The 27,557-nt window shown below is 32.2% G+C and overlaps 1 protein-coding gene across 7 annotated transcripts in view; it reads left to right on the top strand.

Annotated features, from left to right (window-relative positions):
- Positions 1-27,557, top strand: part of LOC143052293 (dynein axonemal heavy chain 6-like) — a 75,394-nt gene that overhangs the window by 43,175 nt on the left and 4,662 nt on the right. For 5 of the 7 annotated variants that reach the window (XM_076225296.1, XM_076225298.1, XM_076225300.1 and 2 more), the window contains 26 exons: positions 327-477; positions 1,033-1,214; positions 1,680-1,866; positions 4,789-4,943; positions 5,594-5,774; positions 6,691-6,816; positions 7,333-7,442; positions 8,108-8,270; positions 10,362-10,444; positions 11,715-11,952; positions 12,581-12,883; positions 13,600-13,785; positions 14,126-14,298; positions 15,406-15,586; positions 16,018-16,197; positions 16,560-16,666; positions 18,151-18,424; positions 20,343-20,357; positions 21,632-21,805; positions 22,639-22,829; positions 23,814-23,907; positions 24,581-24,821; positions 25,165-25,265; positions 25,977-26,081; positions 26,462-26,576; positions 27,128-27,507. In XM_076225296.1, the coding sequence (XP_076081411.1) occupies positions 327-477; positions 1,033-1,214; positions 1,680-1,866; positions 4,789-4,943; positions 5,594-5,774; positions 6,691-6,816; positions 7,333-7,442; positions 8,108-8,270; positions 10,362-10,444; positions 11,715-11,952; positions 12,581-12,883; positions 13,600-13,785; positions 14,126-14,298; positions 15,406-15,586; positions 16,018-16,197; positions 16,560-16,666; positions 18,151-18,424; positions 20,343-20,357; positions 21,632-21,805; positions 22,639-22,829; positions 23,814-23,907; positions 24,581-24,821; positions 25,165-25,265; positions 25,977-26,081; positions 26,462-26,576; positions 27,128-27,507 (4,396 nt within the window). The remainder of the gene's footprint in view (positions 1-326; positions 478-1,032; positions 1,215-1,679; positions 1,867-4,788; positions 4,944-5,593; positions 5,775-6,690; positions 6,817-7,332; positions 7,443-8,107; positions 8,271-10,361; positions 10,445-11,714; positions 11,953-12,580; positions 12,884-13,599; positions 13,786-14,125; positions 14,299-15,405; positions 15,587-16,017; positions 16,198-16,559; positions 16,667-18,150; positions 18,425-20,342; positions 20,358-21,631; positions 21,806-22,638; positions 22,830-23,813; positions 23,908-24,580; positions 24,822-25,164; positions 25,266-25,976; positions 26,082-26,461; positions 26,577-27,127; positions 27,508-27,557) is intronic. The other 2 variants (XM_076225297.1, XM_076225299.1) reach the window with 1 other exon arrangement.

Raw genomic sequence — 27,557 nt, forward strand, 5'->3', positions numbered from 1 at the left:
TTCTATCTAAAATTTGTAAAATAAATTGTGCACTTTCTTCCCTTTGTCAGTGTTAAAACATCACAAATTTGATTGAAAAACTCAGGATGAAAAAATAAAAATTTGCTTAGGATAAAAAAAAAACATTTGCTTTCATGTTTGACATGTTTTTGATTGTCAGAGCATCCACTTGTCTATGGGACCATGACAATTAATTTTTAAGTCAAGAGTCTATTTTCATTGGTTTGACATGTTTTCGGTTGTCATGACATCCACTTGTCTATGGGACCATGACAATTATTTTTTAAGTCAAGAGTATATTTTCATTGGTTTGACATATTTTGTAGATTATCTTCCCACATTGCTGGCTACCCCTGTGTACAGATTGAATTGAGTAGAGGTTATGATTATAATGCTTTCCATGATGATATTAAGAAATTGTATGACCTTGCTGGAGTTAAAAATCAACACACTACCTTCCTGTTTACTGATACACAGGTGAGTCAGTTAGAGTTAAATGGCTTATTAAGGTGGTACCCAAAACCTTCACTAAAATTAGTTTGGCTCGTTTAATTTTCATTAAATTTTGACAAAGTATTTACTTTGACCCTTTGACAAAAATATAAAAATTTCAAAATATTTGAACCAACCGATTTATCAGAAAAATTACACTTGTAATATAGCAGTTTGACAAACACTAATTTTAATCATTGAGAAGCTAAATATTCCCTTAACAACACAACGTAATTAAAACGTTTAGCTGATTTTACAGAGTGACCTCCCTGTAGTGTTAGATACCACCTTTAAGTTCATTCAAATCAGCTGTGGGGAAATATATTTTGTCTTGGTTGTACAAGTCAATTTATCTGCTTATTCAACTGAGTACTAAGCACCTTATAACTCCCTTACTTGTAATATAATTTCAGCAAAAACCTAAGTACCTATTTTATAAGTTACATTTATAGTCAACAAGGTCAGAACTGAAACAAAAAGCCAACAGTTTCTCAGTTATAAATTTGAAATAATTTAAATTTTATAATTGTTGATTTTCAGATTGTTGTAGAAGAATTCCTTGAAGATATCAATAACGTACTAAATTCTGGTGAAGTTCCTAACTTGTTTGAAGCTGATGAGTACGAAAGATTAATTATTGGCTGTCGTCCTGCTGCAAAGGAACTTGGTATCCCAGAAGGCAACAGAGACGCCATCTTTGAATTCTGTATTAATAGAGTCAGGTAAATTGTATGCTTAGAAGCATTTCTTATAAGGAGTCTTGTTAAATCTACACTAAAATAAATTCACTAAATTTTATACAACTCACTATATAATTATGCTCTTAATAAGACTATTTTACAATAAAAAAAGAGAATAATGTCAGCGGAATTTGCCGTTTCAGAATCTAATGCATCCTGGGTAATATTTTCAAAAGTGTACACCAAAACGTCCTGATTGGTTAAAAATGTCATAAACCATGGAAATTCAACCAATAACGTGACGTTATTTTCATTTTGAGGTACGAACAATTAAATTACCCATGATTCTTTAGATTCTGAAACGGTCAATTGGATAAAGGTAATAAATGTACAGCCAATGTTTGATTTCTGATACAAGCAAACAAAGTACTAGATAAAGGCTTTATCAATCATGAGACAGATGAGTACCATAATGATATTAATAATGTTAGAAATTTTGATTTTCAGGAATAACCTACATATAGTATTATGTATGAGTCCCGTAGGAAATTCCTTCCGTACCAGATGTCGTATGTTCCCGTCACTGGTCAACTGTTGTACTATTGATTGGTTCACAGAATGGCCAAGAGAGGCCCTGTTGGGGGTATCTACATCTTTCTTTGAGAGCGTTGAACTTGGAGACGATGGATTAAAGGTATGGAATGAAAACAAAATTTATTTTGAAGGTTAAATACAGATCAATTATCCCCATATATAGATAACATTTTCTCAACCAACTAATTTTCCCTATGTGATTTATTTTTAATGATCCAAACAGTTACATATTATTCCAGAGGCACAATCATTAAGGATATTACTATGAAATATATCAACAATTGCCCAATATAGAATTGATGCTTTAAAGAAGTTTTTTGAAGTCATGAACATTAATAACAATCTGTGAAAAGTCAGTTGATGTTACAGATGTTTCAGAAATTTAGGTTTTTCTTTAAAAAAAAATGTGTGCTGTGAGATATTTTAATCAAAAGGACATGGTGTATTAATTTATGACACAAAATCATTATGCATACAATAATTAATTCATGACACAAAATCACTACAGGCGTATGTTCATACATTTTTAACACAAAATCATTATGCACACATAGAAATTTCAAGTATTACACACAAAAACACTACACCCATATCATCATGATTTTTTGACACAAAATCATAACACAAAATAATTATGTGCACTTGATTATAAACTCATGACACAAAATCACTAGGTCCATATTAATAGATATAGGAAGATGTGGTATGAGTGCCAATGAGTCTTCTTTGATATGTTTTCAAAATTTTGTTCCAAACCTTCATTAGTTAAGTTTCAGCATAACGTATTTATACTTTCAAAATTTGGATTTTTTTTGATAAAATTTAATAATTAGGACTATTTAAGGGGTAGACCTTGGTTCAGGGAGATAACTCTTTAAATCATCAGTACGTTTGTAAAAGTCAAGTTCATCAATGTATTTTAAGCATTTGCCTGAAACAGATTGAAAATAATCTATGTAACCTAGAAGCTTAGAATATATTTTTAAAAATGGTTGACACAAACGTACTGATGATTTTAAGAGTTATTTCCCTTAACCTAGGTCTACCTCCTTAATAAAGTGTACAAATAAAAATATGCAATAGAAGAATAATTATATGCTATTTGTGCAGGGTTTTACAGTGGTAAGCTCAGATTCACTCAGATTCTGGTGAACTGCGCATGTCTAATATACATATACATATCATACATATATATATATATATATTGCTTTACTGCACTTTAGCTGGGTTAGGGTAGGGTTGCAATATTGGGACTAGATGATGACTGACACCATTAGATTGGGCATAGAGTTTAATGGAACAAAGTATCTTAAATAATCGAATTTTATAAGGCATGAAAGTTGTCATGTGAGATGTTATAAAATTTACATTTTTGATGTCATTCATGAAGAATGAAAACACTGATGGAGGTCAGATATTCCCTTTTGATGACTTTAATACAAATATTGATATAAATGTTTCTGGTCTTTTTTTAATTCATTCAAGGATTTAGTAAAACAAAAAATGCTTATTATTTTAGTAATGAATTAATGTGGAAATATATCATCATACCAAAAAGTCAATTACATTATCAAGTCAGAGCAGCTATCATATCATTACACGACATTAGGTCAAAACTGAGCGGGAAATTTTGTGCAAGTGACAATTTTACTGGACATCAAACATGATTGAGGGTTTTCTAAAGTAATATAGCAAATTGTATTTAGAATGTTATATTCTTAATATATATATATCTTCTATCTTTCTATTGAATACTCAACATTATATTCAGAAAATCGTCAGTAGAAAGAAATGTTAGTTCCATGTCTTGATTGTAGTTACGTCAGAATTTAAAGTTATACTGTGGATTCATAAATATTTGTTGGATACCAATATTTCATTGATTTCGTGGAAACCATAAAATTAGATTCTCTATGGAACACAAGTTTTAGTAACTTTGATAATAACAAGTCATGAAAATTTTTTTTTATCATCTCTCTATCTTGCAATTTGTTCTTTAACCTTGAAAATTGATTTAAAAAGCAAGAATCCACAGTAAGAGATGAAAAGACGTTACAGTACACAGAATATTTAAAGACATGACACTAACATTCTTGACAAGAAAAACAGCTGTATATGCATGCATACAGACTGCACAAGTTATAACTGGGTTGTGTTCAATATCGTAGTGGCTATGTAGGGGCTACGTAGCTGCTATCAATATCTATGTAGCAGCTAGGCTAGCTACACGTTCAATAGTCATAAATCTACATAGCCCTATGAAGCCACTTCAATGTTGAACGCAACCCTGGAGATAAAACTTGGGTCATTGGAGCACAAACAGTGTACAGTAGATTGGAGAAGAGTACTATCACATTGTACTTCTGTCCAAAGAATTAGGTCATATACATTATATAGTAATTTGATTACCTAACTTTGACTTGACCTAAATTTTACACTTGAATGATTTAGGTTAATTTTTAGAAGTTAATTGCACTATTATTTAGTTTCAAGATAGTCTTAAATAAGAATTGTTCCAGAATTAAATGCATTGGAGGGTTTCTTAAAGACTCACGACCACCTTAAAATTTCATGATTCTTACTAAATGCTAATGAAAATGCAACCATTTGAGTTTCTCCTATCTCCAGATCCCATTAGTTTGGATCAGCTCTAAACATATTATTGTTCTGTTATTATTTTGTACGAATGAAGAAAGAAAGAAATCATTGTGAATCCATGCACATCTTTAATATAATATATTTGATACTGTAAATTCAGAAATTATTGTGTGCATTTATTATTGCGATTCTGTCATTTAAGTTTAAAATGCGTTTTTAATTTTTGAGATATTGAGAAAAATCCTGTTTTTATCATGTTAAAGATATAAAAATGCGAGTTTAAATTATTGCGATTATAATCCTGTCGCATTTTTCACAATAATAAAAACCTCGCAATAATTTCTGAATTTAAAGTACATTAAAGCAATGGTGTACATATCAATGGGTTAATTTTCAATACATGTGTTTTTCCTTGTAATTTTAGAGCAAGATAGCAGAGATGTGTGTAGATATCCATACCAGTGTCAGCACCATGGCCGAAACATTCTACTCGGAATTAAAGAGACGTTATTATACCACACCTACTAGTTATTTGGAATTGATTAATCTCTACTTGTCTATGCTGAACGAGAAAACTAAGTGAGTTTATACATACAAATCAATCTTTAATTTTCATGAAACCCACCCTTTTGCAATATTCAGAAAAATGAAATATGGCACAAAATTTAATTTACAATATCTGAATATCTGATATAGCTGCTGAAATTTATTTTTATGTGGACAAAATATTTTTGTTTTTTTTTATCAAATTTAACTAAAAACTTCAATAAATCTAGATCTTTAAAATTGGTTTTGCATATTCCTATATCATGAGAAGAAATTCAAAGTTATCATATAGATTAAAGGTAAATATATATATTCTACACCCCTTTTGATTGTGATATTTCACAACTTCTAGAGACAGGTATATATATATCTTTCAAAAGTTGGAAATTTTAATTATGAATGTTTACTTGTCGGAAACCTCACTAGTCTTGTTATACCTTTTTTTGCCATTTAGTGAATATCAGTCTCAACTGCAGATCTTTAATAGGTGTTTTAAATTCATTCATAAATTTTTTTTTATACTTTGGTCATTGCAGATACTTTTAGATACAATTTAGATCTTGAATACCTGTCTATTGTTAAAAGACTGAATGGTAGCCTCTAAATGTCTTTTCTGTGTTGTTATGTTGATGCCTCTTGGTGGTTCACATTACAACTCCATTTATTGATATATTTCATTTTAGATCTTTGAAGACTGCAAAAACCAGAGTACAGAATGGGCTGGAGAAATTATTGGATACAAATGTACTGGTAGACAAAATGAAGAAAGAGTTAGTTGCCCTTGAACCTGAGTTAAAGAAGAAATCAGAGGACACCAATAACTTGATGGAGAAACTAGTTGTAGATCAAGAGGAAGCTGATAAGGTATGACAATTCACCGTGTCAGAATCTAATGCATTATGGGTAATATTTTCAAAAGCGTACACCAAAACATTGTGTTTGGTTTTAAACGTGATAAACAATAGAAAATCAACCAATGACGTAACGTTATTTTCATTTTGGTGTACGAAAAATTAGATTACCCATAGTCCTTAAGATTCTGAAAAGGCGAATTTTCAAAGTTAATGTCAAAGTATCTTATCAATTTTTCATGTGTTGAGAAATAAATGATTTTTTGTGAATACTACATGGTTTATATAAATTCTGTGTACAAGCTTAATGCATATTAAAATTTCATTGAATCTTATATAATTTTGGTCACCTTTACTGTCTAAATCAAGGAGGATTTGCAAGGGATTAATGCAAATAAATTGCTTATAAAGTATTTTTAATAACTTTGAATTAGAAATTATTTCATGCATATATAATTGTGATTGATGGAAAATGGACAAAAGTGTGAGGTTAGTTCATTTGATTTTTGATTTTTGGTGTTTTAACGCCACTTTTAAGCCCCGCATTAAGGCTATTTCGTGGCGTTCAGTTTTTGTTGGTGGAGAAAATCGGAGTGCCTGGAAGAAAACCACGGACCTTTGATAGGAAAACTGAAAATCCAACTCAATTTAGATTGGAGTCAAGTGCACCCACACGAGCGGGGGTTCGAACTCACAACCTCAGTGTTGACTAGCTAGTATTGCAGTAGTAACTAATTAGACTGCTAGGCCACGGAGGCCCCTTTGTAAGATTAATTATTGCAGTTTCAGGAAATACTGCATTCAACTTATTCTTTCATTATTTAGATGCAAGTTTATTCATTTTTGCTGAAGTTATCCCATTGTTATTTTAGTAAAAATAAAAACATTTCAAAAAATTATGTTACAATCAATATTTCTTCTATAAATAGGTTAGAAAAGTGGTATTGGAAGATGAAGCAGTAGCTAAGGTTAAAGCTGATGAAACACAGGCCATAGCTGACGATGCTCAGAGAGATTTAGACACCGCTCTTCCTGCTCTGGAGGCTGCCGTTAAGGTACGATATCACTAATTTTTAAAAAAATACATGACGTAAGATTAGATATTGCTTATCTCCCTTTATGACCGACCATTGCAAGGGCTGTATAGCCAGTCAAGGTCGTTAAAAACTTTGATTTGTTGTTCCTTTATGTGAAATTGCAAGTGGCCCATAGCCCATTTTGACACACATTCTTGTTAATGTGCAGTTTAGAAAATTGCAGTAGGAGTTTAAAATTAAAAAGGAAAAGCTGAAAAAAAAGAACAACCTTTACTGAAATGCATCCCATATAACAAAAAAAATATGTGGTATGGTGTACGTGAGTTGAAAAGAAGTGGATTTAAGCAATTATAGGTCACTGTTTGGCCTTCTACAATGAGAAAAACCCATGACATTTAGTCAAATGTAAAAGGTCCAACCATGAAAAATATACATCAATCCAAACAATCTAATCTATGACCATACAGTCATGGCATGTATATTTATATATATATATATATAGAAATGTGCATTTATTTTTGTTGTATATTTCAGGCTTTAGATGCACTGGATAAGAATGATATATCTGAAGTGAGAGTATTCAACACCCCACCAGAACTTGTACAAACTGTAATGGAGGCTGTCTGTATTCTTTGTAATACCAAGTAAGTCTTCAAGTAACATTGAGGGTCAATCATTTTTATGACCCATTTATTGGCATTATGTTTTCTGGTCTGTGCGTCCGTCCGTCTGTTTGTTTGTCCGTTCATCTGTCTGTCCCACTTCAGGTTAAAGTTTTTGGTCGAGGTAGTTTTTGATGAAGTTGAAGTCCAATCTACTTGAAATATAGTACACATGTTTCCTATGATATGATCTTTCTAATTTCAATGCCAAATTAGAGATTTTCCTCAATTTTCACGGTCCACTGAACATAGAAAATGATAGTGCGGATGGGGCATACGTGTACTGGGGACACATTCTTGTTATATAGATCATATCATATCAGTTTTAGCAGGTTCAAAACGCACATAATTTGATATGACGGTGCTTACGAACATGTTTGGTTTATACAGGTTTTCGGTTTATACAGGATTCGGTTTAGTCAGGTTTCACTGTATATGTAAACTTACTTTTACAATGACTAATTTTAATAACCTAAGGAGGTACACCAACAAAAATATCCATTTGAACTCTCAGGTAGTTCAAAAAATAACTTATGTTGCAATTTTAATTGTAATGATCTGTACGGTAAAAGGGAAAGAAGAGTATCATATTAAAGAGGGTATTAAAAAAGACATGAATTATAAAAAGTTTTTTTTCATTATCACAGGACTGACTGGTCTTCAGCTAAAGTATTACTTGGAGAAGGAAACTTCCTGAAAAACTTACAGAATTACGACAAAGACAAGATCACAGATTCAACCGTTAGAAAACTAAAGAAATACATTGAAAATCCTAAATTTGTTCCTGAGGTTGTAGAAAAAGTATCAAAGGTTAGTTCAATTTTACATATAGATATAGAATTTATTTGTACAAGGCTAAGACACAGGTAGATTGAGAAAATTTTATACAGCAACTATGTTTTTGAGCCAAAATCAGTATTGTTGGGTTAGAGTGTTCCCGAAGAAGGTAAATCCACTTAAGTACTTCAGACCATCCAAATTTATAAACAGTAAAAAAAATTGAAAACAACACTTAAAAATTTCGTCCGAAGCGCTTTTCTGGATTTACCTTCATCAGAAATGCTAGAAGCCAAACATTTGAAATCCGAAGATGTACAAGTACCTAAACCATTGAAGAGCTATATGTCAAAAATACCTAAAATAAATAGCCAAATTCATTTAAAGCCAACTTTTGGCTACCTATGTCTTCACTGTAATAAACAAAAGATCAGAGATTTAATAAAATGTGAAATCTTAAATATAAAAGACTGACATTTTTGTTTTGTTTTTTAGGCTTGCAAGTCACTTTGTATGTGGGTATGTGCCATAGATACTTATACCATATTTGTTTTGTTTTTCAGACTTGCAAGTCACTTTGTATGTGGGTATGTGCCATGGATACTTATGCCATATTTGTTTTGTTTTTTAGGCTTGCAAGTCACTTTGTATGTGGGTATATGCCATGGATACTTATGCCATATTTGTTTTGTTTTTTAGGCTTGCAAGTCACTTTGTATGTGGGTATGTGCCATGGATACTTATGCCATATTTGTTTTGTTTTTTAGGCTTGCAAGTCACTTTGTATGTGGGAATGTGCCATGGATACTTATGCCATATTTGTTTTGTTTTTTAGGCTTGCAAGTCACTTTGTATGTGGGTATGTGCCATGGATACTTATGCCATATTTGTTTTGTTTTTTAGGCTTGCAAGTCACTTTGTATGTGGGTATGTGCCATGGATACTTATGCCATATTTGTTTTGTTTTTTAGGCTTGCAAGTCACTTTGTATGTGGGTATGTGCCATGGATACTTATGCCATATTTGTTTTGTTTTTTAGGCTTGCAAGTCACTTTGTATGTGGGTATGTGCCATGGATACTTATGCCATATTTGTTTTGTTTTTTAGGCTTGCAAGTCACTTTGTATGTGGGTATGTGCCATGGATACTTATGCCATATTTGTTTTGTTTTTTTAGGCTTGCAAGTCACTTTGTATGTGGGAATGTGCCATGGATACTTATGCCATATTTGTTTTGTTTTTTAGGCTTACAAGTCACTTTGTATGTGGGAATGTGCCATGGATACTTATGCCATATTTGTTTTGTTTTTTAGGCTTGCAAGTCACTTTGTATGTGGGTATGTGCCATGGATACTTATGCCATATTTGTTTTGTTTTTTAGGCTTGCAAGTCACTTTGTATGTGGGAATGTGCCATGGATACTTATGCCATATTTGTTTTGTTTTTTAGGCTTGCAAGTCACTTTGTATGTGGGTATGTGCCATGGATACTTATGCCATATTTGTTTTGTTTTTTAGGCAAGTCACTTTGTATGTGGGTATGTGCCATGGATACTTATGCCATATTTGTTTTGTTTTTTAGGCTTGCAAGTCACTTTGTATGTGGGTATGTGCCATGGATATTTATGCCATTTTTGTTTTGTTTTTCAGGCTTGCAAGTCACTTTGTATGTGGGTATGTGCCATGGATACTTATGCCATATTTGTTTTGTTTTTTAGGCTTGCAAGTCACTTTGTATGTGGGTATGTGCCATGGATACTTATGCCATATTTGTTTTGTTTTTTAGGCTTGCAAGTCACTTTGTATGTGGGTATGTGCCATGGATACTTATGCCATATTTGTTTTGTTTTTTAGGCTTGCAAGTCACTTTGTATGTGGGAATGTGCCATGGATACTTATAACATATTTGTTTTGTTTTTTAGGCTTGCAAGTCACTTTGTATGTGGGTATGTGCCATGGATACTTATGCCATATTTGTTTTGTTTTTTAGGCTTGCAAGTCACTTTGTATGTGGGAATGTGCCATGGATACTTATACCATATTTGTTTTGTTTTTTAGGCTTGCAAGTCACTTTGTATGTGGGTATGTGCCATGGATACTTATGCCATATTTGTTTTGTTTTTTAGGCTTGCAAGTCACTATGTATGTGGGTATGTGCCATGGATACTTATGCCAAAGTACATAAAACTGTAGAACCAAAGAGGGAAAGGTAAACAAATTCTTATCTTTTAGATTTGTATCCCACATGCCACTATGCAGACATAAGTTTGAATGCTTTAACAGTGTCAGCTTAACTTATTTACCCTGGATTAATTAGTATTCATGGAATTCAAATTTTCCTTGCTTTAGTAGATGTAAATTAAACACAAATTTAAATGTTAGACAAAGTACAATTTTCTATAGATTTGTATACTTGGCAAGTCACTAAATCAAATATCCACAAAATTAAATTTGTCCTCAATTTATGAAAAATTGCATGCAGGTTTCAAAGACAATAATGCACTCAGGGGCTCCAAAAGGGTAATCAGTCCCTGCTCCACATATGACTCCAACCAAGCATGTTGATCATTTGTTTAAAAATTTGGTAAAAAGTCACATTCAGTTGTGTCACAATCCAGGAAAAGATAGAATACTGTGGATTCATTATTATTCGTTGGATACCAAATTTCGTGGTTTTCGTGGTTACAGAGGAACCACGAAATTAAATGTTAAACGAATAACACATTTTTTGTAGGCTTGTATGCGGACTTTGACAAAAGCACGAAAAATAAATATACACGATCATGAACGTTTTCCTCAATCCACAAAAATTGGTACCGACGAAAATAAATGAATCCACAGTATATGACATGAGATAAACGAGACTTTACATAACTGTATCACAAATAAAGGCAACAGTAGTATACCGCTGTTCAAAACTCGTAAATCTATGGACAAAAAACAAAATTGGGGTAACAAACTAAAACTGAAGGAAATGCATCAAATATAAGAGGAGAACAACGACACAACATTAAAATGTAACACACACAGCAACGGACTAAGCATTAGACAAAATCCTATGAGAATAACAAATATAACATCAAAACCAAATACATGAATTTGTGATAGAAAAGTACCGTGACACGTCTTATAGTAATGTGAATTCATACTAAAATATAAGAGAAAACAAACGACACAACGGAAACACAACGTAAAAGTGTTACACACACAGAAACGAACTATGATATAACAATGGCCATTTTCCTGACTTGGTACAGGACATTTTTAAACCTGTAAACACTGAAGATGTTAGTTCGAACCCTGCACATGGCAGGTGACTTCAAATTTAATTGATTAAGATTGTCCAGGCATTCAAGCTTCCTCCACTAATAAAATATTATTTACTGACATGATAAAATCAATAGTGCTAAGCAGTGATGTAAATCACCAACAATCGATCATTCAATCACAACTGAAATTGTTATACTGTTTGATTACAGGTTATTAAAAGCTCAGTCAGAACTGGATACAGTCATGAAGCAGTTGAAAGAGAAGCAGGACAGTTTGGCGACCATTGAAGCTAAGATTGCAGAGTTACAGAAGACCTACGATGATAGTGTCGCTGAAAAACAGAAACTAGAACGATCAATAGCTCAGACTGCTGCTAGACTGAAAAGATCTTCAAAACTGACCACAGCTTTAGCTGACGAACAAATCAGATGGGATGAAAGTGTAAAAGTAAGTTTGTCTGGTTTTTGTTTGCAAAATTATACTTTGATGACCAGTTGATTGTACATGTAGGGTGTGTTTGAAGTCGATTCTAATTTATCAAAATGAATAAAGGAAATTTAATTTTCTTGCTTTCCTCTGAATTTGCTACAATGATGTCGCCAAAAAAGGCAACCATGTTGCTTTCCCCTGGATTTGCTACAATGAGGTCTTCAAAAAAGTCAACCATGTCTGATGACGTCATATAGAATCTTTTTGCAGATTATTGTAAAAAGAAATATGAAGTATTCTTCATTTTGTCTCTAATCCTTAGAGAAAAACATTCCTACAAAAAATCTCAATCAACATGATATTTCTCCACTCTTGACAGTAAAATCTTTTTTTGGGGTAAAATCTTTTTTACTGTCTGGGTCTCCAAAACAGAGGGACGAAAGATACCAGAGGGACAGTCAAACTCATAAATCGAAAAGCGCCAAGGCTAAAAATGAAAAAGACAAACAGACAAACAATAGTACACATGACACAACATATAAAACTAAAGAATAAGCTACACGAACCCCCAAGTTGCATGGTAATGATTGTATCTGACTAGTTTTTACCTAAGATGAAATAAACCTATATTTTACTTATCTAACAGGAGTTTAATGTACAGCTGGGTAATGTCGTAGGAGATGTATTTGTATCTGCAGCTGCTGTGGCTTATTATGGAGCATTCACTTCCGTGTATAGGCAGCGTCTCATCACTATGTGGACTGATAAATGTCAGGAGTTAGAAATTCCCGTCACACCAGGAATGACCATCATTTCTGTCCTGGCTGATCCCTTCCAGATCCGACAATGGAATACTGAAGGTCTGCCTAAGGACCAGCTGTCAACAGAAAACGCCATTCTAGTCACAAAGGGAAGACGATGGCCTCTTATGATAGATCCACAAGAACAGGTAATGTTGTTTTCTTTTATGATTCTGATTTGTTTATTTTAGATTTTTGGACATAAAATTGTTTTTTGGATGCAATATAAAATTGAATTTAAAGACATTGATTAGGATCTAGGTTTTTTATATTAAAAATCATTAAGAAAAGTATTTCCCCTGAAATTTGTAAATGAAGGGTTTATTTTGTACAATGTACCAATTTTTTGTATCTTTTTAACTGCCTCACAGGTCTCATTGTAGAGTGCTCATTTTGAGTCAAGAGTTAATGGTTAGATCCATAGTCAGATCAAATAAAAACTTTTAAACTGGAATTCTTTTTTACATTCTTGATTAGCATAGGATTAATGCATTGCAAAAACGAATATTTCATCAATGAAATTCCAGTCAGATATTCTCATGAATATCTTTTTTATATTGGGTACAAATTTTATTAAGTCTGATACAGATTTTTCGTAGTCAGGACATTTTCACTGAGGCAATACACAGGTGTCAAAAGATGTTATTGAGTAAAGGGGGTGGTGCCAAAAGGTGTCATTATGGAGGATAGGGTTAAGGAGTAACAGCAAAGACTGGTTGGCTAGGAGTCAGAATAATGTGTGCCGGTGGTGTGACATGGTAACCAATGGGAAGTAATTTTATTATTGCAATGATTCAGCAGCTAGTAGCTATTTATGGTGAATTTAAACTTTTTACTCATACTGACGTGTGCATTTTATTTGTAGGCTAACAGATGGATTAGAAACAGAGAGTCACAGAATGGACTGAAGATTATTAAGTTGACCGATGGAAATTATCTGAGGACACTAGAGAACTGTATCCGTATTGGTATGCCTGTTCTATGTGAGGACATAGGTGAATCATTGGACCCGTCACTGGAACCAGTCTTACTTAAACAGACCTTCATGTCGGTAAGAAAATTTAAAATAGAAATTTTCAAAATGATTTTTTGATGGAAATTACCTTGATATTAAAACTTTAGGTAGACAAAAAGTTTAATAAATCCATAATGAAAAGACATCCTGGATTTTTATCCTTGCCTGTCTCTATTTTTATAGAGCAAAGTAAAAAATATTTTTTGATTTCTAGACATTTTCTTTAATTTTGATGATTGGGAGAATAAAATAAATGTGGTAAAAAACAAAAAGATTTGCAACCAACTATTAAGAATTAGAATATGAATCCTCCCCACTCAAATCTTTAGAGAACTAAAAATATATTGATTGTCTAACCATCTATTTCTGTGTACAGGGTGGCCGTCTGTTGATTAGATTGGGAGACAGTGATATCGATTACGATCGTAACTTCCGATTCTACATGACAACAAAGATGAGTAACCCTCATTACTTACCAGAAGTCTGTATCAAAGTCACCATTATAAACTTTACTGTTACCAAGGCTGGACTTGAGGATCAGTTACTCAGGTAAGGAGATCTTTAGTTCAATCATCAGGCATTGACGTCATGAACATGATTATCGTACTCAGCCTCAGAAATCAACCAATCAAACTACTTGATTTTGGTGTTGCAAATACAAATTTGGTATTCTAGGTACTGAGTAAATATAAAAAAGAAGATGTGGTATAATTGCCAATGAGACAAATCTCCACAATAGACCAAAATGACACAGAAATTAACATCTACAGGTCACTGTACGACCTTCAACAATGAGCAAAGTCTTTTTACTGAGAGTTCCTGCCCTCATGTGATCTGTTTAAGCAGATTTATATGTATTACTGTTGATTCATTCATTTTTGATGATACCAATTTTCATTGATTAACTGATCATCTATCCAACAATTACCAAGTGGCATATGAGTTAGCAACTACAGGTCACCTTACAGCCTTCAACAATGACCAAAACAAACACTGCATACATGTTAAGCAATTTAAATGAGAAAAATTAAGTCTTGATTTATGAACAAAACAATAAACAGGAACCAAATATAATACACAACTACAAAAGACAACCACTGAATTAATGGCTCCTGACTTGAGACAGACACATATAGAATGTGGCAAGGTTAAACATATTAGGGTGATACAAGTAAGTTTAAATATAAAAAAAAAAGAAGGTGAGAATTGGTATAATTGTCAAATAGACAACTCTCCACAAGAGACCAAAATGACACAGACATTAACAACTATAGGTCAGTGTACGGTATTCAACAATGAGTAAAGCCCATACCCCATAGTTAGCTATAAAAGAGGGACAAAAGATACGAGAGGGAGAATAAAACTCATAGATTGAAAAAAAAACTGTCAACGCCATGGCTAAAAATAAAAAAAGGCAAACAGACAAATAATAGTACAGAAGACACAACAAAGAAAAGCAAAGACTTAGCAACACGAACCCCACCAAAAACTGGGGGATGATCTCAGATGCTCCAGAAGGGTAAACAGATCCTGCTCCACGTGTGGCACCCGTCGTGTTGCTTATGTAATTACAAATCCGGTAAATAGTATAATTTGGTAGGTCAAAAAGCCAGATTGTTATCCATGTTTGATCATACTGACCATTTTATTTTGCAGTGATGTAGTAGGATTAGAGAGACCAGATTTAGAAGAACAGAGAAACACACTGATTATGAAGATCAATGCTGATAAGAACCAGCTGAAGGCCATAGAAGATAGGATCCTTAAACTTCTATTTGAGTCTCAGGGAAATATTCTGGATAACGAGGAGCTTATCAATACACTTAATGACTCTAAGGTATAGATATGATATTATTTATTGCATGAAGAGTTTTAATAACAGATTTTTTAAATTGGACCCATAGGAATAAAAGGGGATTTTTTTTTTACCATAAGTTTAAAATGAGATTTTGTAATGTGTCCAAAGGTTTTAAAAAAGAATGTATATGTTATGGACCAAAAGATGTTAAAAGAGATTTATTTAATAGACCTAAAAAAATAACAGAAAGAAGTTATTTATTATACCTAAAAGTGAAAAGAAAGAAGTTATTTATTATACCTAAAAGTGAAAAGAAAGAAGTTATTTTTAGCATCCAAAAATTTCAATGTATAAAGCTTTTTTTTTTTAGAATTTTATTTTAACTAAGGTTAATTTGAATCTGTCTTAAGAGTTCCAGGACATTTATTTAATATTGTATCATTTTAATTTTTTCGATTTGTTTTTTTAAGGTAACATCAGGAGCCATTAAACAGAGACTTGCAGAGGCAGAAGTAACTGAAGAAAAGATCAATGTGGCTCGTGGCAAATATCTATCTGTGGCCACTCGTGGCTCAGTTATGTACTTTGTGGTGGCTGATATGGGAGAAGTGGATCCTATGTACCAGTTCTCACTCAAATACTTCAAACAGGTACATAATTATTATTGTAATTCATTTCGACTAAGAATTGAGTGCTTTGTATAGAAAATAATTACAGAAAATAGAATAGGAATTAAAAGAAAAACATTGTATATAATACTTTATAACAACAAACCAATGTAACACACTAAATACATCTTTTTAATTTTATTGTTTTGATGGGTTTCTGCCTTATTGTTGTATACATACACAATCAAGATAAAGTAATTGAATTAAAGTAATTTTCATAGGTATTATGTATCTTTCATACTGTAGTATGGTTTTCAAAATAGTTATTAATAATATTATTTGATTTTTCTAGAAACTATATTTTAGAAATTTTTTTTAATATTGACAAATAAACTTTTTTGTAGCTCTTCAATGCTACAATAGAAGGAAGTGAGAAGAATAGTGATTTACAGCAACGTCTGGAGATCTGTCTAAGGGAGACAACTTCTGCTATCTATACAAATGTAGCCAGGTAAGGGAGACAGAATTTCTGCTATTTATACAAATGTAGCCAGGTAAGGGGAAATCATCTGCAATACCATTGAGGGCTGTTTCAAAGAAGACAGGTTATACCTTTACATATCTACGAAACTACTTTTCTAGGAATCTCTTTTCCCTTTTTTTCTCTAACAGGATATTTAAAATTAAAAAGATCATTTTACAGCAATTTTTCTAGGGGGATATTCTGTCACCCATTTTTGAGTTCCAATCAAAGTATTTAGGATTTCTGAAACCAGTAGAAAGAATAGCTGTTTAGTTGCAAGGTTTTACCATTATTCAATAATACCACTACATTGAAAACAACAATAAAGTAAACTGCATCTTTTCTTAAGGGAACTCTACTAGCACAAAACATAGGAGGCGTTGGTTCAGCAGCTCTTTGTTTACATTATTTAATAATTATCTGTTAAACAAACATCAGATTCTTGTAGGCAGGGTTTCCCCTGGGTCAATTATTTTTTTCGCCACCTCTTTTGCCAAAACAATATATTTTTCGCCACTTTCTTATTTTTTTCGCCAAGTAACATAAATATATTTTTCGTTTAAAATTTACCTTTTTTTCTACCCCCCCCTCCCCCCATGTTTTGATCATATAATACCACTATAGTTCGTAGTAGGGAAATTTTCCTTAAAAGAAAAATACTGATGTACCCTTTTGTACTAAGAAGTGGTTTTTACAACAAAACAAAAGCTTGTATCACATGAAATTGATCCCTCATTTCATGTGTAGTCATTACATTGAAGGGTTACTCTCATTCGAGGTGTTGTTCTTAACCTTTTGGATAGATTTCTTCATAACGACCGTTTACTTTTCTTGACCATTGTAAATGAAAAAGTTGAGATGTAAAACTATGCTTGAAACACGTGTGTCACTAAAACGACTTTAAAGTAGTCTCCCTAATCAATAACCAATATTAAAGTCAAAGGATAATTTAATTTTTAAATCAGAGATTTTTCTTGCTTTTGAACATTTTTCGTCACAACAACAGCTTTCTTTGTAAACTATCTTTCAAAGGAGAGGAGACGTCAAAAGTTTGCTTCAAACACGTGCGTCGCAAAGTGGTAAATAAATTATGTATGTGACATTTACCGGAAGCTATTTAACCATATCATTTTGTCAAACAATTCAATCAACACCTTTATTAATTAGTCCTTTGTTGTCGATAGGTATAAAATGCAATCAGCTGATTATTGATTTTCTGTCCAAATCTTAATGAGGTCAAGGTGAATTCTAGTATTGTATGATCGAGTAAAGTCCGAGAAACTCGAAAAAAGTAAATAAACAAGATGGAGGAAAATAAATCGTTATATATATTTCTGTCGCCAAATTCTTTCGCCAATGACGAATTTTAATCGCCACAATTATTATGTTTTCGCAAATTGCGAAAATGGCGACCGCCAGCGGAAACCCTGCTTGTAGGCTCATTATGGAACCTAAATAATTTTATTTTATAGAGCATTGTTTGAGAAAGACAAGCTGGTCTTCTCGTTCATGTTGTGTATAGAGATCATGAGACAGGACAACAAAGTCAGCACAGACGAATGGAACTTCTTCCTACGTGGAGCTGCAGGCATGGACAAGGAACGTCCCGCCAAACCTGATGTCAGCTGGATTCAACTACCTGCATGGAAAAATCTGGTTGATATAAATGACACATTTAAAGTTTTCCGTGGAATACACAATGATATATTGAAAACACCTTGCTGGGTTCAGATTGGAGACTTAGAGGTAGGAATTGTTTTATTGTTTTATACTTTTTTATCTTATTAGAAATTCAGATGAATGTTTTCTTTATTTTTCCCCATTTCAATTTATTACATCTTCGGCATGGGGTAATGAGTTTTGTTCATGATGATAAAAATCATGCAAAAAATAAAATTTCTTTCTATTAAAAAAGAAAAAAACAATGAAAAATTATAGACTTCTTTTGTTGGTTTTTTAACAATGCAACAGTACAGCCACTGATCTTGACAGTAGAAAAATGATGGCTGTACATCTAACAAAAAATTAACAACCAGGTTCAGTAAAATACATTTTTCTAATGTTTGCCAAAAGTTTTATGATCTTTAATAAGGTGTGCCTAAGAAGAAAACATTCATTTGTATAGGCATTATTACATGGTAATGGTACATTTATAGACGGTATAGACAGATTTGCTTATTATACTCAAGATATAGATACACCATCAGAAGATCTTCTCAAAGTTGATACTCAAACTAAATTAAAGTAATGCTTCAAATTACCAATGTACCTGATTTTGTGAAAGAGGTGAAACATCAGTAGCCATTGATCAACTGAGTGAAAGCGCAGAAACAATTTATTATTTGTGATTTTTTATGCCCCACTTACGATAGTAGAGGGGCATTATGTTTTCTGGTCTGTGCCTCCGTTCGTCCGTCCGTCCGCTTCAGGTTAAAGTTTTTGGTCAAGGTAGTTTTTGAAGAAGTTGAAGTCCAATCAACTTGAAACTTAGTACACTTGTTCCCCATGATATGATCTTTCTAATTTTAATGCCAAATTATAGTTTTGACCCCAATTTCATGGTCCACTGAACATTGAAAATGATAGTGCGAAGTTCAGGTTAAAGTTTTTGGTCAAGGTAGTTTTTGATGAAGTTAAAGTTACATCAACTTGAAACTTAGTACACATGTTCCCTATGGTATGATCTTTCTAATTTTAATTCCAAATTAAAGTTTTGACCCCAATTTCACGGTCCACTGAACATAGAAAATGATAGTGCGAGTGGGGCATTCGTGTACTATGTTGTTAACTTAGAAAATAAATTTAATCAGTGAATGTAAAAATCCCCATCACCCCAATAAAAAAACAAAACAAAAGGGGTTATGCAGTTAAGCATTTTATGTGAAATTCTGATGGTGGATTTAGATGTACTTTTCTGTGTATAAATCTTGATACACTTTTTCACTAGATAGATTATAGAAATATTTTTGCATACTTTTCACTTTATATTCTTCACGTAATGTGTGTTTAGATAGTTTTTTTAAATATTTAAATTTTTACTGTGCCTCACATATTTTCACTTTAATATATGTATTAGATATGATAGACTACTAACATTAAAGATAGCTTTTGTACATGTGTTGGTCACAGTTTTGTGCTAGAATTAGTTTTTTAGAAAAAAGTTTGTGTATTTAGGGAACTTTTATATTTCTTTTCTTTGCTTCTTACTTGCACATTTTGTCTTCATGATTGTTATTATTACCATCTAAAACTTGATCTGGTATGTCCTTTCATAAAATTACAATATCAAAACCATTTTGACATTCCATAGAGGGCAACTTCCAAATTTATTTTTTCTTTTCCTAAAATTTTGGGATTTAAAAAAGTGATAAGATCAAGCAATTTACAATTACTCTTCAAGTATCATGAGCGCAATTCAGGATTTTTGGAAGAGGGAGATGTGTTATTCCCAAAAAATATTATATAAATGGAATTTTTTTTTGGACGGTTTGTGTTAAAAAATATACATGTTAACAATCAAAGGGGGAAGTGTATGAATCCTTGCTGGACAACTCACCATGAAAATAAAAGTCAAGACTAGAATGGTAGATAAAGCTTTCATGGAGACAAAATGAGGTGTATTATATCACTGCTTATTCTTTCTTTCTCTTTAATTTGTTTACAGGACAAATCAAGCAAGGTAAGAGTATTGTTTGTTTGTTTCTAAAAATAAGTGTGATGCAATGATTGATATTTAAATGACAGTTGCTTGTTTTCTGTGTATGAATATCTTTTTGATTTAACGATGACTTGTGCTTTTTGTTGATAATACTGTTATTCTTGTTGTCCGTCAAATAGACCACAAACCATATGTATATTTTCTTGAAACTAATTGAAATAAGTTAAATCTAGAAAAGTTCTTCACCCGAACCAATTTTTTAAAGTACAATATTTGCATTCATTATCAAATCTTAATTTTTCTTCATTTCAAAATCTAAAGGGGTTAGAATGGAAATTTCATTTTCACTCAATGTCATGATGTAGGTCAAATATCCATTGTTTAGAAGGTTGTTTACCAATCATATCATTTTTGAAATATTACCGAGATTGCAATTGATTCTGAAAAGTAGAATTTTGTTGAAGCTGTATTACATTTTGAAAAAAAAGTTCATTTTAAAACAGATTAATTTACCTTAGCATTCTTTATTTCCATAGTGGTCAGTTTTGAATGGATTTTATTCTGTCAAGAAAATGTATATATGGTTTTGTTATGCCTGAGATAAAAGCTTCTTGTTATAATTGTGTTGATGATTTATCAGTCTGTCTTGCCCTTCTGAGTTAAAGTTTGTCTAATATGCAAAATGAAACCCAAAAAATTCTTGCTGTAACCTATTACCATACCCAGCACAATGCATATGTCTTATCCATACAATTACAAGAAAATCAATGCACATTCTGATCCTTATTTAAATGATTTAGAGAATTATTACTGATGTTATTTGATCCATGCTCATTCTTGACTGAGAAAATTACTTCAAAATGAATACTTGAACTATAATCCATACAATTACATACATGAGCCTTGCACAGCCTTACTTTGAATCAATTGACTGATAAAATTATCAACTGAAAGAAAACAATAGCAATTTTTTACATGGATTAAAATTTTGGAAGAATATCAGCTTAAAACTAATCCTTTGTTTTATTTATCATAGTAGTAGTATTTTTAAAGATAAGTTATGGTAGTGAAAGTTAAGACTGAATTAAGTTAAGCACTTTACATTTTTGTTTGATAAGCAAATAACATCTGATTTTCAAAGTTTACTATAAAATTATTACAGCTCATAAACTTGAATGTGTACAAAGTACAATAATGTTATATGCACAAGGTACACACTCAGGTAATTCAGCTGTAAGAATTACATATTTTTTTTGGATTCAATTATTTAAAAGTTGATTTTTTTTTAACTTTAGATCAGAGGTAACCCAGAAACATTGGAGAGTTATGGCCCCTTACCAGCAGAACCAGCTGACCTTGTTGAGGGTCAAGAGCCAGACGATGATAACAGTGAGGTTAAAGGTCACTGGAATAAGCGTTTGACAAGTTTCCAGAAAGTCATGTTTGTAAAAGTCTTTAAAGAAGAAAAGGTAAAATATGAATTTACAATTTACAATGTGTCACCCCCTTCTAAAAATAATATATAAATTATATATACATATATATATATATATATATACATCTGCATGCCTTATATATTAGTACTGTAGTACGACGCTAGATTAAAACTGACATGGAAAGGTAACACATGGCCACCGAAAGCTTCATTTTTATAAAGCCCAGTGCAGGCGATTTGGTGTCACGATATCTCAGTAGCATGGGTTCGAATCCCGGTGAGGGAAGAACAAAAAGTTTGCGAAAGCAAATTTACAGGTCTAACATTGTTGGGTTGATGTTTAGACGAGTTGTAGATAGATATATATATATAGTTGTGTTAACTGCCTCCGTACCTCTACTTATTCACTTAGACAAGGAGGTAGGGAACAAGTATATATTCTTAATTGGACTAAGTAGTTACTATGCCTTGACTTAAGTTAGGTTTCTATTTTATTTTATATTAGTACATGTGTATTGATATACTTTATCATACAAAACAATTATAAAAAAGAAGTATAAAAATAAAATGAATAAAAAATGAAAAACTGAAATATATAAATTGATTTGTTTGTATTATTTAAAATGAAAATATATTGAATTAGGGATGACATCAAAAGTTCAATGTAGGATAAAAAAAAACTTATTGTTAAAAGATTTTGGATTAACAAAAAATTTTTACCCTCTCCCCCAAACTATTAATTTAATTTTTTATCCTTCATTGATCTTTTGATGTCGTCCCTTATTGAAAAAAAACTATTCAAACCAAAAAACATAGTATCATAATATACAGTGTTTTTTTTAAACTGAATTTTTTCCATTTTTCTAGACCATATTTGCTGTCACAGAGTTTGTCAAAGCCAACCTTGGACCACAGTTTGTAGAGAGTCCACCCGTCACACTACAGACCCTGTATGACAATATGAACAAGACCACACCTCTGGTATTTGTATTGAGTACTGGATCTGACCCCATGGGAGCCTTCCTTAGGTTTGCTAGAGAAAAAGGATACACTGACAAGTGAGTAAATTAATTTAGTAAGACATCCATTATCACTGAACTAGTAAACATATTTGTTTAGGGGCCAGCTGAAGGACGCCTACGGGTGCGGGAGTTTCTAGCTACATTGAAGACCCATTGGTGGCCTTCGGCTGTTGTCTTCTCTATGGTCGGGTTGTTGTCGCTTTGACACATTCCCCATTTCCATTCTCAATTTTATATTTTCAAAATTCAGAATCAGCAAAAGATTTTCACCTTACCAATTTTTAAAGCCATCAATTTTTTTTACAGAGATTTATGTTGAATTGTTTGCTGTAAAAAGATTTTTTTTTTCAGATTCTTAAAACTCCCAGAAATATCTTAAGAAGTCTGATTTATTGTTATAATATATATCAGAATAAAGCAAGGGTAAAAAAATTGTCATATTTATCGGTCAAGACTTGATCTGAAAGGCCAATGACTCACCCTGATAAATTTACAGTTTAAAGTCATTCTTTTTAATTTTAAAGTTTTGCATTCCACTAGTTCTTAAAACTTTGAAAAACAGTATTCATTTAAAGAAGGAAGTATTTTGAAATTTTTAATACCAGTTTGTTTATATAAATTTGACAGTTTGAATAAAGAACCATAACTTTCAAATCCTCTAAAGTTATTTCTGTTGCAGGATGAAAATTTCAGGAACTGAATTTTCGGCTCTCCCTTAACATCATTTGCGAGTATTGTCTTGAGGAAAAGATGATAGTCCGTCCGAAGGGGACGATAAATGGCTGACCCGTGTTAACAGAGAGCCATATCGCTTGCATGTAAAAGACCCCCTTGTAGATTTCGAAAAAGAGTAGGCTAAAGCCGCTACAAGGCAGTACTCGCACCAACAAAGTGGAAAGGGATAAATATAAGTTGCAATAACTTGTTTTCCAATCCACTTTAAATAAATATGTTTAAACTAAAGTTATTCTTATAATAGTTTTGTGATCTTTGTGATAAAAAGTTGTTTTCATATTTCAGAGTACAGGCCATCTCTCTAGGTCAAGGTCAAGGTCCTGTAGCTGAGAAATTGATAGCAGAGGCCATCAAATGTGGAGACTGGGTCTTCTTACAGGTATTTATAATTGATAACAGTTTTATTCACACTTTATTTACAACTATATATTAAAGCTCATATGCAAAATAAACAAAGAAATATAAAAAAAAGATTGTTTGCTTTTGCAGAATTATGAATGTGATACGATGTATAATAGAGGGGGAGGGGGGTCCTGATCCTGAAATCCCAGGCTTAAAAACATGAAATCCTGAGGTCCCGATTTAAAAAAAATTTAAATCCGACATCCTGAAACTCAAAAAAATAATTCTGGGATCCCAAAAGGATCAATCCCAAAATCCCCAGCTTAAAAACACCCAATCCCAATGTCCCAAAAAAGGTCCTACCCCTTCTCATAGTAGCAACATCTTTAGCAATGATTTAAGCAGCAATTTACAAATTTTAACATGCTTACCATTTATCACCTCATTGCTTTAAGTGAATGCTACAATGGATTCATTATTATTTGTCAAATAACTTGATAAGGTAAACAGCGAATTAAAAAGTAGAGCAAGTACAAATATTCTGTACACTTGAAAACTGAATTTGGCCAAACCATGAAATCAAATATTCTCAAAAAATACAATTTCATCAGTCCAACAAAATTTGTATCCATGAAAATAAATTAATCCACAGTACATATACATAAATATAAAAATTGATTTAAATATAAAAATGTTTTTGTCTTCAACAGAACTGTCACTTGGCAGCATCATGGATGTTGGCAATGGAGAATCTCCTGAAAAGTATGTCAGAGAAACCAGACACAATCCACGATGAATATCGTCTTTTCCTTAGCTCTATGCCAGCCAAACATTTCCCTGTCAGTGTCCTTCAGAATGCTGTCAAGGTCACCAATGAACCACCAAAGGGTATCCGTGCTAACATGAGAAGAGCCTTTGCAGACATAACTCCAAGCTTCTATGAGGAACATAGTAAGTGTTGCATGCAAGGGGATTTTATTTTCTCTCCAGAACATAATACTTCATAAGTTTTGCTATTTTTGGCAGAGTTGGACAAAGTTCTAAACTGTCCTTTAGCATGGGGATTATGGGGGGAAGGCAATATGGGTATAAGGATTGTTGAAATTTTACCTGTTTTTATCACAAACTTTAATCATAGGCTTTTCTGCTATGTTACATATTATATAGTATAGCTGATGGAATAACCATCAAACACCAATTTCATTGTCTTGTACATGCATGAAATATTTGCCACTGAATGCTAAGTAACCATTAATCAATTAATCAATTGACATTCTGACATTATTTTTCACAGTTCTTGGACAACAGTGGAAGCGTATTATATTTGGAGTCTGTTTCTTCCATGCAGTCATCTTGGAGAGGAAGAAGTTTGGACCACTAGGATGGAATATCAGAGTATGTGTATTATTGTTGTTTTGGTAGAGGGTTCTATATGAGGTTCTTAATGGGGTTTACGGAATAGAGAATTGCTGTCTAGCAGGTTATTTTCATGGAGTGTAAATTTTTCACGTATTTTTGCGGTAAAAACAAAATCCCAAAATAAATTCTGCCAACTAGATATGTACATGCAAAGGTATTGATAAAAGTTTTCAATCTGCCAAAATAATTTGTATACCATTATTCAAAGAAAATCGTGAAATTGTACACCCGCACAAATAACCCACTTTACAGTATTAGCAAAAAATGCAGAATGAATTGTAAAAAAGTGATTAATAGAAGAAAATAGGCCAAAAATTAGAGGATAGAGAATAATGTGAGGCTGAAATAATAAGAATAGAGAATCATGGGTAAAATAAATTAAGAATAGAGAAAAATGGAAAAATTAGAGAATAATGAAACAAAGAAACATTCAGACCCTCTACTAGAATGGAATACCAGAGTATATGCAGTACTACTATTTTAAATTAACAATGGTTATTTAATTCCATTATAGTATGAACCTTTTGTTCAATGAGGTCATTTATGCTAACTGACTTGATAATTTATGTCCAAATGTATTATTATACATTCCTAGTTTTTAAAAAGTTTTGACGTGTAGCATTATTTATTTAAAGATTACATGTCCAAATACAGTATTTTTTTTCATTGTGTGTGTTTTTATTTCAGTATGAATTCAGTGACAGTGACAGAGAATGTGCTCAGTTGAATATGCAAATGTTCTGTAAGGAAGGTACCATTCCATGGGATGCTCTCATTTATATCACAGGGGAGGTAGGTAGAGCTAAATTTAGAAAACCCTGGAGAAAATTTCCAAGATATGAATATCAATACAAGATTTGACATAAATTGAAATTGAAACTATCTTCTTAATCTTTTAAATTAGCATGATTAGATTATAGTCCAGAGTAACTAATGACTAAAATTAAGAGTGCAGATTTTTGTTGAAAAAAATTTATAAACCATTAAAAAAGTACAAATGTATTTAAACTCAGAAGATAACAGATACATGTAGTACTTTTTATACTCAAAATAAATAATCCTTTTTTAAATTTGATTAATAAATTATAATTTGCAAAATGTCCAGTGGCAAGTATTTGATACATGGTCACATTTAGTCTCAATTAAAAATATAATTGAATTGATGTTTACAGATTACCTATGGTGGTCGTGTGACAGATCACTTGGACCAGCGATGTCTGAGAACAGTGCTTAGTAACTTCTTTGATCCTAAAATAGTAGCTGAGGATTACAAATATTCCAAATCAGGTAAGTAAGGGGTAACTATAAGGGGATGACATGCTTTTGGGATGTTGGATATAGGGGATGAAAAAAAAGTATGATATGGGATAAAGAGGGTAAAAAGAAGTTAAAATCTTAGAAGAAGATAGAAAATAGAAATGAGGCTACAGAAATGAAAACCTGTCACCCCTCTGGTTAGTTTTACATAAAAATATGGACTTTCAAGCCTTCAATTCTATTTTCCTTTAAATTTATATGGCTTGTCAGACCTCTTTTCGTGTGAACTGAATTTGTTTTCTGTCCTTAGCTGCAGGGCTTTATTAGATAAAGTTAATAATAAAGACTGAACATTTTTTTTATCCTTGCCAAAATGTAAATAACTGAAGTAAGGGTATTTTGATAATTGAAAAGTTAATTGAAAAGTAATTGAGCTCATCAATGGATATAAAAAATTCTATGTAACATTTGTGTTCATATAAAAAAAAAAACATAACAAAACACACAATAAACATTCAGCCATTTTAGCAGAACTTAGTCCTTTTCATATATTGTAATAACCTTTTTTCTTTTGTATTTAGGAATTTACTACTGTCCAAACTTTGATAAACTAGATGAATATCGTGAATTTATTGAGACTCTCCCATTGAATGATGAGCCAGAAATATTTGGCATGCACGAGAATGCCAACATTGCATTCCAAATTCAGGAAACACAGAAAATCGTCAACACAATCTTGGACGTGCAGCCTCGTCTTTCAAGTGGTTCCTCCGGTAAATCTAATGACGAAATTGTATATGAGCTAGCTGATAGCATTCTTGAAAAATTAATGGACAAATTAGATATAGATCAAGCTAATCCACTGATGTTTGAACCTGACGAGAAAGGAAGATTGAATTCATTGACAACAGTCTTAACACAGGAAGTGGATAGATTTAACAAACTTCTCAAAGTCATCAAGGTAAAATATTGATAATTTGTCTACCGCCATGTTTTCTGATCTGACATACA

Source organism: Mytilus galloprovincialis, chromosome 11, assembly GCF_965363235.1.
Source record: "Mytilus galloprovincialis chromosome 11, xbMytGall1.hap1.1, whole genome shotgun sequence".
In the NCBI taxonomy this organism is placed as follows: domain Eukaryota; kingdom Metazoa; phylum Mollusca; class Bivalvia; order Mytilida; family Mytilidae; genus Mytilus; species Mytilus galloprovincialis.